The sequence below is a fragment of the Strigops habroptila genome, chromosome 1 (assembly GCF_004027225.2).
Source record: "Strigops habroptila isolate Jane chromosome 1, bStrHab1.2.pri, whole genome shotgun sequence".
NCBI classification, from domain to species: domain Eukaryota; kingdom Metazoa; phylum Chordata; class Aves; order Psittaciformes; family Psittacidae; genus Strigops; species Strigops habroptila.
In genome coordinates, this window is record NC_044277.2 from 52,588,524 (window position 1) to 52,601,057 (window position 12,534).

Genomic DNA, 12,534 nt, shown 5'->3' on the forward strand with positions numbered 1-12,534 from the left:
ACTTCTCTCTATTTCCAGACGACATGAAGCCAGCAATATATTCCAACCAACACCTCCAGAACCTGGGCAGACTTTGATCTGCACACATCAACCTTCAGTTTTAGCCATTTCACAAATTAACTTCCCAAACTGACTCCAAAATCATAGAAGTACTTACCTGTTCCTTTCTCATGCATGAAAAAACATTTAGATTTCCCCTACAATTTCATACCATCTCTCATGTAAGCAAAACGCCACAATACTCATCTAGCTACTCCTAGCACATACACTTAGCTTTCCTATATAAGCATGTAATGTTTATTTCATCCCTGCTGAGGCTCTGAGGAAGTAAAGCATCACAGTTAGCTGTATACTGGAAATTAAAAGGGGATTATTGCAGAGCTGCACAGTGTAATACCAACTAATTGCTCCAGAACAGTTATTTGTAAGTGAAGCAATTATTCCAGAGCCAGCTAACAGCTAGATTTATTTCACAATAGCTTACTCTGCAACAATGTACAGTATTTAGAAGAAATTTTGCAAAGCTTTCATTATTTCAGAGTGACCATTCTGGAATACAAGCAGCAATTTCCCCTACATTTATGAGGGCCTGCAAAGTTTTTGTGTTCTGAAAGTGTATATGAAAAACAGCTACTGGTGATGTTAATGCTGCTTTAACTGACAATTTTGACGAATGTTTTAAGTACACCTAAGTATTAATAATATTAATATTTGTTCTTATTAAGGGTTGTGAAAAGTTAAAGTGTAAGTGCATCATTTTGCATTTACACTTTCATTTTTTTGAAAACAAGAATGAATTTGGTGAAAGGCAAACTAAAATACTGACTCGTATGTGCTAGAGAGAAAGAAGTGCAGAAGACACCTTCATGCCCATCTCGCCATAAAGATCCCACTTCTGCATTCAGCCTGAATGTAAGGTCCACAGCATACCAAGATGCCAACAGCATGGTATTGAGATTTGTATACATGTCTGTTCTCAAACTGAATGTCATTTACATGATCAAAGACAAAGTTTACATAAATTCTACAGTTTGCCAACTCAAACTTTATCTATCCACTTCTTTCCTAAATGAAATTTCCCCTGCCCCCTTTTTTTCCTTTTAGTATAATCTATATTTTCGACTTCGATCATTTCCTGTTTCATTTGTCCTTCCAACTTTCCTAACCTTTTTTGAAGACAAAAGAAAATCTAGGTAAGCCAAATGCACTGTAACCAGAACCTGTCCCTTTTAGTTTAGGAATCCATCAGAAAGACTGATGCATCCAAAGTGTGTGCTGCTTCAGTAGTCAGGTTCTTTACTCTTACTAACCAGAAATGGACTTCATTACTGACTGGCAGAGCGAGGAGTGAAATACAGACTAATATGAGAGGGTAACATCACCATTAATCATCTATCAGATGCATGGAGAAACAAAAGAGGATCACACCAAGCAAAGGTAAACGTGTAGCTGAAGATGGGAGAAGTGGTATGGAAAATCCTGAAAGATGAAGATGCAGTAGGGGAGAAAACACAGGTGGAGCTACTGGAAGTTGGGAAAAGCAAATACTAGTATTCCCACTAATATTGCTTACATATCAGGATTTTGTTAAATGCAATGCTGTAATGTGTGCTATTTGACAGGTATTGTCATCTCTCACTATACCAACAGCAGCAATTGAAATGGTCTTACTAACATAAGTTAAGCACTCTATTAAGTAATTAAGGTCGTGAGGCTATCCCACATTAAGCCCAATTTTACAGCTTCAAAACTTAATGACCAATTAGTCTAATAACTGTTTTTAAATTCAGTTTGTTTTCCAAACTGCATTCACAACTGATTCTATGCAGTAAAGAGACTACTAGTCATTCAGGAGAAAAAAATCCTAGTTGCTTATATAGAACCAAATAAGCACCTAGGAAGTCACCTTTTTCCCCCCCAACATTTCTTATCATTCTTGCAATAATTCTGCCTATGGCTAACTTTCAAAGCCAGTTAATCATACTTGTGTACTCAATGAAGAAGCCTTGTATCATATAAGCCCTTCACAAGCTGGTGCCAAAAATTAGTTTGAATGATACTAATTTACTTAAGTGAAAAAAACAGACATAAGGTCCTTGTTCAAGCTCACGTGAAGTCTGTGGCTAGTCTACATTTGAGAATGAAGAATGCCCAGCTGTTTTAACACGAAGATAAGCATTTTATCTCCAACAAGGATTTATGTGGGATAAGTTAAGATTTGTCAAGCACTGGGCTTGTATACCAAGCTGATTTTTAGCTTCTATAGATTCAAGGACACCATAAAAACACCTAAGTGGGAAACCATACCTAACATCCCTAAAGAAACAGAGAAATTACAAAGCGATTAAACAGCAGATTCAAAAGCAATACAAGGTGTGTCAGCTGTAGCTATTCCAGAGAAATCACTACCAAAGTCAGTAGGGAAGTCCAGAGTTCAGAAGGACTGAGAAACATCCAAATCCCACAGCAAAATCACAGACTTGGGAGTAACACACAACTACAGCAGTTAAGACAACCACTGAAGAAAATAAGCCTTTCAAACAACTGAGATTTAGAGAAAAAGTTTCTTTGGGAAGTAAGTGGGTTGGAGGCAGCAGATTATTCCCCAGCTGCTACTGATGGGTTTCCTCCACTTACCAGCTATTCTGTGCTGCCATTTACATACAGCAGGAAATAACACCAGGGCACAGCAATTCCTGTGTTCCATCAACACTGGGAGCAACTCATTTCCAGTATCACTTGAAGTGGGTATTTTTTCCCCAGTAGAAACATTCTAGTGATCTGAAGGCTGCAAAACCACATGTAACCTGGAACTATTTCATGAGAAAGAGTCCAAACTGCCCTATCAGGAGAAGACCCACTTTATACCATTTATATGTGCAGTTACACAATGGTAGTCAGAACTCTCTTTTGCAAAATATGTTTCACTACAACTCACTGTCTGTTCCCCTGCCACCTGCACGTTGGCTGCTGACAGATGTTAAAACATCACTTAGTATTCTTTCGAGTATAAGCAATACTTAATTCTTCTCCCCCAAAGAAACCTTCATAAATTAGTCATCTTAATAAGACACTATTCAAAGAGTCCACAAGAGTTTCCACCAAAAGCTGCTTCTTTGAGAATTTTTTGTCAACAGTTTTTTTAAGAACAGTTCTAGAGCTGATATTTGCCTTTACAATCATGCCTCAAAAAATACAAGAATGTAAGGTCTCGGCTAGCCAATTGGTATGTGAAGTTCTGTGTCACTCATACCAAGCCATAGTCTCATGATTTTTTGTGCCTCCTCTCCTGCAACCATGTATTTGGACACAGATCTTGTTCTAGTAAAGATTAATTTTTATTTCACATTAATGCAGTGCTTAGCACAGCAGAGAGGACATGTAGCTTTTTAAAGTGTTATCGCAGTACATGAAGAATAGAAGTAATTACTGTTTCGAAATTCTCTTGCTCTCAAACTCAGAAATGGATGTCTCATTGTAGCCACAGCTTATTTAACAAAAAAACCCCAACACCAAACAACAACTGAACAAAAAAACAACCAGCTAAAAAAACTGCAACCCAACACACACACAAAACAACCAACCCAAACCAAACCCTAAAACAACCTAAACATGTTTCTTTTTCAAGCAAAGGCCATGTCTGAAAGACATCAGCCCAACTACAGGACTTCTGAAGTTACAAGGTATTAAAAGGACAAAGGACTGCTTACTCCTAGCTCACTACTGTGCTTGTATTTTAGATAACAGCAGCAGTAGCACAGAGCGCATGGATATGGTGTACCCCAGGTACATTCTTCAATTCAAACCTCATTACACCAACTATTGCCAAAAAAAAAAGCCAGCACCTCACTTTCTGTGACCTGATTTGACAAGGGGAGAGAAATACCTCCAAACATTAAAAAAAGGCATAAGACTAATGAATATCACCTATTAGAAAAGAAGACGACCAGTACACAGTTTAGTTTGACTTCCCAGCAGTTTGTATGTGCCCAGAGAAGCTGTGGCTGCCCACCCCCGGCAGCGTTCAAGGCCAGGTTGGACGGGGCTTTCAGCAACCCCGTCTAGTGGATGGTGTCCCTGCCTGTGGACAGGTGGGTTGGAACTATATGAGTTTTAAGGTCCCTTCCAACCCAAATCATTCTCTGATTTTATGATTATTTATGCATTTAAACATGATGACTGGACTCCAGGATGACTCTAACCATACAGATATCTGTCCCTAACCAAGTAAGTCAAAACAGAGATACTTTAATGTTTTTATTATTCCATTATTCCAAATTATTCCAAATTCAGTTGTTTTGTTGTTTTGATTTGGTTTTTTGTTTGTTTTACAGAACAGGCCAGAAAAAAATATCACAAATGGAAAAAAGCATCAGGTAAGAGAAAAATTAAAACCAAGTCTAGTAATAACAACCTTAACCAAAAACCTCAAACCCCAACACCTCCCCCCAAAAAAACAAGCAAAACCCACTGCGCATATGTGTTAGTGTACAAAGCAGATCTAGTTCCCTACTGAATTTTCACATGATTTAAGACACAAGGATATTCTAATAACCTGTCTTACAGAAACAAGCTAAGTCAAATACTGCAACTGCTCGAGGCATAAGACTCACAATTAAGTTTGCAGAAATTTAATTTGTGGGGCAGCTGCAGAATCCAGTGCTACTAGTTTGGCAGATCTGAGACAACTTCTACAATGCAGGAAAAGCCTGAAATGCTGCTTTTACTGACACTGAGAAAATATCAACCCTGACTAAAAATGTACTCCACCCCTGTTAAAGGAAACAAATGGATTTCAGCTCAACTCTTGGCTTCCATTACATTTCTACCTAAACAAACTTAAATTTGACACACTTAGTTGGTCACCAATGAAAAGCCTAAGGCAACAAAACAGCTTCACAAGGCCATTTCCCCTCAGGACACAGCTGTCCTATTTTCCAAACTTGAAACAAAGCTTTAGAAAGTTTCTGATGCTCAAAAATGTTAACATACACAAATTTTGAAGCAGAGCTCTGCTAGGAAAGCACTTTAGCAACAGTAGCATGCCACTGTTGCCAATTAAAGACACATTTAGTCCTAAATGAATAGTGACCATTTTTCCTCTTAAAGAATCCTTGGAGAGATACTCAATATAATTGTGTACTGCTTACAATAGGCTATTTTTCCTGGCTAAACAAAGACATTCGCTCAGAAAAATAAAAATGTGTGTTTTAGATTGTCCTGGGTTCAGCTGTAGCAGCAGCAGCAGCACATATATGACTGCTACAGCTGAACCCAGGACATAAATGAAGACAGTAATGACGGAATAACAGAAATCAGCAGAATACCTTTTTACCCTTTAAAGCATTATGTTCTGCAATTCCAGAAAGGAGAAAAACTAACAGACATTAAACTGAAGAAATGTTTTCTTCTCATACAAGATTTAATACAAATTTCTCTCCACAGCCTTTCTACAATGACAAAAAATGAATTTCTGATCTTCTCTGATGTTTTGCTGCTGAAGCCTTCCTTCTTCCTTTGGGTGCTTAAACTGTATCAGCTATGTTGAAATCAAATCCTTAATTCTTTCTAGAGCATCTTCAACCTGGAATTTTTTTGCAGCTCTGCCCACACTGTCTTTCCCTTCACCCACCCTCCCACCACTTTTTAAACACTCATTTTCTTTTACCTTTTTCTCTTATTATTCTCCTCCTGCTTTTGCCTTTTATCCCAAGCACCCAATAGTCTCAATATACTAACAAGCAAACGCTCCTCTATCTACAGAGCCCTCCTACTCACTGCTTGTATCTGCACCTTGCTTATCAATTCCTGCTGCCTCTCTTACCTTCCCACCTGGTTGCCCAAAAGGGACCAAGGTAACAACTTCAGCATTTAAATTCTATCAAAACAGAAGTTTTGCACAGATGTTTTGCAAGATTCTTTTCAAGACAAGAAATTAAGCCTTTATCTACAAACCTAAAATAATCATGTAGATCTGCTCAGTAGCTGAAATACATAATAAAAGTTACTAAAAAATGCACTGATGGAAAGTGGTAATCCTACATTTTGAAGGGGCCTAATTCTGCTGAGAAAAATAGTAAGGAAAAAGTCATCTTTGGGGGGATGATTTACCAAAATGAAATTTTACAGTATTTCATTGTATTTGCAGAAGCAGAGTTCGAACATCGAAGATGAGAAAGAACATATTGGTCCTGTGCTGAACACAGGGTCAGCAATTCTGACTTTCCCTCATTAAACCAGTAAAATGTTTAATGCTACCTACCTGAATCATCAGCTAATCTGCTGATTCTCTCCAACACAGCAATACAATCTCTCTCATCATCACTGACTTCCTTCAAAGTGTCCAGCAAACTTCGAGCCACCATTTGCCTAGTTTATGAGAAAGATTAAAAATTAGTATTATTTGTGTCCAGAAATACAGCCAAACCAGAGTTGTGCAATCATACAAGTTTCTTAAACTAAACAGTAAAATTGTACAGATTCACTTTTAACTGTTAATTCTGCTTGGGGAATTCTTTATTCTGATAATAACCCTAAAGAACTGTTAACTTTAAATATAATATTAAAAGTATCCCTTTGGCTTACAAGGATAAGAGAAACCAGCCACAAAGATAAAAAAGAGTAAACATCTGCCAAGAGGGCAAACAGGCACTGAATGTTAGGAAGTCAGTGTCAGCCTTCCACCCTCACTTCTGAATTCCCTAACTTGTTCTATATGACGCAAGAGAACACCGCTATTGTCTGTTTTAAAAAGAATTAAGAACTTATTTCACAAAAGCATGAACACTCAATCTGAAGATTTCCATACTGACAGTGATGTTTAGAAACTAAATATCATTCAAATGCTATCTGGAGCAATGGATATATACTGTGAAAATAAAACGTACTATGCCTGGGACATACATTAAGCAAAGTAGACAATGAAATATTAAGAAAATATTAAACAAGTCAGAATCAGTATTTTTCTAAGGATTAACTTGTCAGTGACAAAGTTGGGGTTTTGTCCTCCAAGGTTCTGTTGCAGCCTATGTTGCAAAGTCATACCTGTCAGTTACCTAGACAGCCCTAAACATTAAGGTTTTAAACAATGCAGCTGGCAAAGTGTGGCAATCAACCTTTCTCCTCAACAACAGCCTGCAACAGCACAACTCTCTTTTTTATTTTCCCCCACCCTTTTGGACATCATGGGTTGAACATGAGTTCAGAGAGCTAGCAGGATTATCCTAGCAGTGGCATGGGCCAAGGAACAGTGTCCAACATGCTGCTAGCTCTTGTACTGCCCCAGAGCAATTTATCAAAATGCTGAAGCAGCAAGGGTCAAGTGCAAGATTATTTCCAGAAGTGACTGATGGAAATGTTAGGAGGTAGCCTAGATATAAGCAATGTTTGTTGACAGACAGCAGTGCCCTAAACCAGAGCAGAAGCACAGCTAAACTTGATCATGTTCACTACGAACAGTGAACGTCAGCAATGGTCACAAACTGGTAAAAAACAGATGGTTACATTCCTTGTGTACAGGGGAAGCCTACGAACTTTACAATTCCATGCAATTGGAAAAAAGCAGTAGGCTTTCATGAATTCCCAAAGCTAAACAGATATTCAGTTTGAGAAAATGGAAGTATCAATATTTCAAATATTTCACATTGGCCCCTTGCATTAAACTGTTTTGACACTACAGATGAACAAAATCCTCTAAGAAAACAAACTGCAAAACCTGTTCGCCTTTAACAAATTTCCTCTCCCTCACTCTTTTCAGCTTGGTAAACATGCAACATCTCTCAGCAGAGCCCTTGATATGCAATTGGAAGTTCAGCTATCAAAATCCTAATGGAGGGAAACAGACTACGTGACACGCTAACCTAGAAGCAGAGTTGACTTGGTCTTTTAAAGGGCTGGACACCTCTGAAAAGAGAAGAGGAATAGATGAAGCATATTTCATAAACCAATCTGCCTGGATGCATGTGTCAAATGTAACCTTGGAAAGTGACAGACAAGTCAAGTGACCCACTGAGTTGGTCTCGGCAAGCAAGGAAGCACACTAAACAGCACTACATCCCATCTGCCTCCTGTGGACTATGGAATGGCTCTCTCCTATGCTGCAAGTTTTGAGCAGACTTTCATCTCCTTATAGAGGTTTGTTAGCAGTATCCTGAAGTGTGGTAGCTGGATCCCACAGTAAGTTTTTGCTAGCTCCTATGAGTTGGACAGATGGCTATGCAGAAGCAGCCACCCTGTAAGCTGAATGTCACAGACCTTCTGCTCAAGAGGAGACGAAACACAAATCCTAACCTGAAGTAGATAGGATTTATTTATTAAATCCATTCAAAGCTGAGAAGGGCCATTCAACTTTTCCCCTAGACTAAATGTAGAAGATGGCCCCCACCTGCATCTACGTGCCATTTCCCTCTTTGGCTTGTAAAGGAATCAATGGATCTACTTTTATATTTAGCAGCTTCTGTTAAAAAGCTTTACAACAAAAGGCAACATGGCAAGCTAAGCTGACTTTAGAAAACCTAACTGGGTTTCCGAAAGTAGGCAGCCAGTAGTAACAGGGCAATCTCTTAACTCCATCCATCCAGTGTCCTGGGAGACTATGTCCACTCATGTCCTCCAGGCTCTGACCTAGTTCCGCCACTATAGTCAGCAAGCTGCCAAAGTTCTTCTTTTGTCTCCAAGACACAAAAATAGGACACAGAGCTAAACCTGCCTCGCATTTGCCACATGCTGAGAGCTAGTGTCTAGGCAACTAATGCAGAATGACTCGAGCCCTACAAGCTCACACTTTAACATGCTCTGCTTTCAGGAGAGCAGGGAGTAAGCAAGGGTCCACGGTGCTCTATCTAGCAGTCTGATCTTCTCACACAAGCATTGGCAGTTGAGCTACAAAAAGCCTGCAAGAGAGGACTGCAAGGAACTATCCATGCATAGAAGCATAACATAAGGCAAGGCTGCCCAGCAACTGGCCAGGTGAGCATTTGTAAAACTGTAACTGAGCTCTGAAGGATGACCTATCTGCTTTAGACAGAGACAAACAACAAAACAGCTGGACATCCTTCATGTTCAAGAGGCAAGAACACACCTCTTGTGCAAGGAAAAAAAGAGGAAGAGCAGTTTTCTTCTAGGGATAATGACAACATGTCCCCATAAACTGCATTCTAACAGTCAGACTCTTTCAAGTACATGTGACAGAAAGTACTCCACCAACACTAAAGATGATAATATGAATTATTTCAATGACATACACTCTTGTACTATACATTACTCTTGGTTATCAGGGCACAATTTTGGGCTAGGATTAATGATTTCTTGCTATTTCCCTCCTGCCACTAGCTTGGGTTTGTGCAGTGCTTCCTTCTAATGAGATACCAAGCTCCAATAAGAACTTCTACCTTTACACATTCCCACTGCCAGCAGAGTTGTCTTCATTGCAACAACTAATAGAATTGCATCTTTTTGCTCATTCAGTCAGATCTGATTCCCAAATCCTCCAAGTCCAAAGAGACGTTTTTAGGTGCCCTGGCAAGTGACACTTCAAATCAATGACCCTACAGCTGTGAACTCTCTAAGGAAATTATTTATTCACCATACACGTCTCTGGTATACAACTTCCACACAAGCAGCAATGCATCTATTTATCCATTAAATAGCTTATAGGCCAAAAGGACAGAGGTCAAAGGGTGGAATGTAGCATGCAGTACAAGTGCTTCAGCTATTATGTGCAAAGTGGAGGATAATTAGCAAAGTTCAAGTTTTTCATGAGCACACATGAGGAGAACTTGTCCAGTGGTAGAAAGACTGATAGGATATCTTGTAGGCGCACTTCCCTGCAATTAGCAGCAGGATAAAAGGGAATAGATTACTAACACCCTGCCTTTATGCCCACATGCAGGGGACAGATACTTTGAAGACTCTTTATGCACATAATTAGGATTTGTGACAATACACTCTGAGAGGAGCTATAAATATCTTTGCTTGGCTCATTCAAATGCCTTTTATACACTCCTTTGACCTTATTCGGAATCAATACTGGGAGTTCTAAGTGGTATAATTACTGTGTACCAATCACTATCATTAGCCCTCTAAGAAATTTCTACTACAATTTAAATACGTTCATCTGCATCATTTAGCCAGTAAGTAAGCATATGATTAAAAAAAAAAAAAAAAAAAGAAAAGAAAGAAAGGAAGGAAGAGAGAAATAAAAGGACAGGCTGAGAAAGTTGGGGCTGTTCAGCCTGGAGAAGAGAAGCTGTATGGAGACCTCATAGCAGCCTGCCAGTATCTGAAGGGGGTCTACAAGGATGCCAGAGAGGGACTTTTCATTAGGGACTGTAGTGATAGGACAAGGGAGAATGAGTTCAAACTTAAACAGGGGAAGTTCAGGTTAGATATAAGGAAGAAGTTCTTTACAGTGAGGGTACTGGAATGGGTTGCCCAAAGAAGTTGTGGATGCTCCATCCCTGGCGGTGTTCAAGGCCAGGCTGGATGGAGCCTTGGGCCACATGGTTTAGTGCGAGGTGTCCCTGCCCATAGCAGCAGGGGTGGAATTAGATAATCTTAAGGTCCTTTCCAACCCTAACTATTCTATGATTCTATGACAGAAGATAATTCTTTGTCCATTTTTGCAGAACTTCTAAATCAAGATTTGATGACATTTCATGTTTAAGTGAACACTGGTATTAGTAACTTAGCTTGACACTGTTTTCCCGAAACAATTGCAGAGATGTTCTGAATAAACTCCCAATTTTGAAATCAGTATCTTTGTACCCTTCTTAAGAAAGACTAAATATGCAGAGGTACACTCAGTGTTGTTGAAGAAATTAAGACTTCTCTTAGTGCTTCAGGAAAATTCTGTCCATTGATAGTTCAGCTTATATTATTTTAATGTACACTTGCAAGGCCAAAGTTAAACAGAAGTAATTTATTTGGTATGCATGTATCCACAATTCTGTGAGCAAAAAAAAATGTGTTTTGAGGTTCATTTCATTTTCACTAAATTTTATTCTTTGACATACAGTGCGCTCAAAGACTGAAACATGGAATCAGAGGTTAGAGATTAGGAGAAGCAACCTAATTCATCTTAATATGATGAGAAATGTCCTAATTGGAATGAATGCCACTGTAGTTTCACCTGCATGGCTTTGGTATGAGTCTGGCATTCCTTATTGTCAGTACTCAACAAATGCCCCAGAAAGAGAATGTGTACACTGGACTAGGCTGCACAAACAGAAGGCAAGTGAGTGGGGAGAAAAAAAAAGCCCTGCAGCTGTGGAAAACCAAATTCTCCATTAACTTGTTGGTTATAGCCTGATCATATATAAATAAAAATAAGGTAATGTAATTTCTTACTCTTCAGGAAGGTCTTAATAAGATTCTCAGCAACCCGCCAACTACTAACCTACAGAGGTTTTTGATATGCATTCAAAACATCATTCTTCTGTTTCAGTGGGGGTATATTCTGCATCCAAGCCCTAATTTTCAAATATGTAGTAAAATTACATTCTTGATGCCGCAAAAGGGAGTGGAGAACTGGAAAGGCTTATGGTATAGCCCTGATACATCTAAAAATTTGTTATTACTCTAATTCAAATTAATTCAAAGAAATTAATTCAAAATCAATTCAAAGAAATTGATTTCTCAGTTCCTGAAACAGAATATATATTCTAAAAACTTCTAAACTGTTTTCCGGAATCACAGACATGTAAAACCAAGGTTTATATTGTGCCTGTTGCAGTCAGGAATCAGATAACCACATTAAAATAATTCACTGCCACACGTGGCCTCCTTTCTGATGCTAATCTCTCTTCCATCTGGAGTCTAGAAGCCAGAAGGTTACCTTCTACCAACCATACCAGAAACCATGTCAGTACTGTGAAGTCATAAGCATATCTTTTAGCCAAAAAAGACAAGTTACCCAGAATGCTTTAGGCCAAATCTTCACTTACACTGTAAACAGTGAAAAGTGCTACTGATAAGCTGTACATGACTACACACACCTACACTTAATCCCTCTTTGAGGTCCAATATATCCTCAGTTACTGCAGAGTGCTGCTCTACAAGTATTCTGAAGTTAAACTATTTCAAAAGACATCAGGTATTCTCCCCAGGGAGAAGCAAATAAGTACTTCAGAACACAAAGCAGCATGGCAAAAGCATAGCTTAAAAATATCTACCTTGATCTGTAGATACAGTCTTGATAGCTAAGACTGATCATACTGATGAACGCGAGTCTGCTGCCAAGATTTGCTTTGGTTTGAAAAGAAAGGGCAACAACAATTCCTACAAAGTAGGCTGATCAAAAGGAAGGGCCTGCACTTCAGGAACTCTCTCACTATTTGAACAGATCAAATGGTGAGTGTTTTATACTTCTGAGCCTTCTTAATGAGAAATGGGACCAAGTTAACATTAATAAAGCTTAGTAAAACCAACAGAATTTTTAAAACGAGAAGACACAAAAGCTATGCTTCAACCTGCACCAGCAATTGGGTTTTAAAGCAAATAGCAAAAGGGAATCCTCATCCATGCAAGCATGCACAC

At 38.8% G+C, this 12,534-nt stretch overlaps 1 protein-coding gene across 7 annotated transcripts in view; it reads right to left on the reverse strand.

Moving 5' to 3' along the window:
- PPP4R1 (protein phosphatase 4 regulatory subunit 1) overlaps nt 1–12,534 on the reverse strand; it is a 62,822-nt gene that overhangs the window by 31,076 nt on the left and 19,212 nt on the right. For 6 of the 7 annotated variants that reach the window (XM_030489399.1, XM_030489382.1, XM_030489388.1 and 3 more), the window contains one exon: nt 6,263–6,369. The exons of the other annotated variant lie outside the window; for it this stretch is intronic. In XM_030489399.1, coding sequence (XP_030345259.1) covers nt 6,263–6,369 — 107 coding nt within the window. The remainder of the gene's footprint in view (nt 1–6,262; nt 6,370–12,534) is intronic. 7 annotated transcript variants of the gene reach the window in all.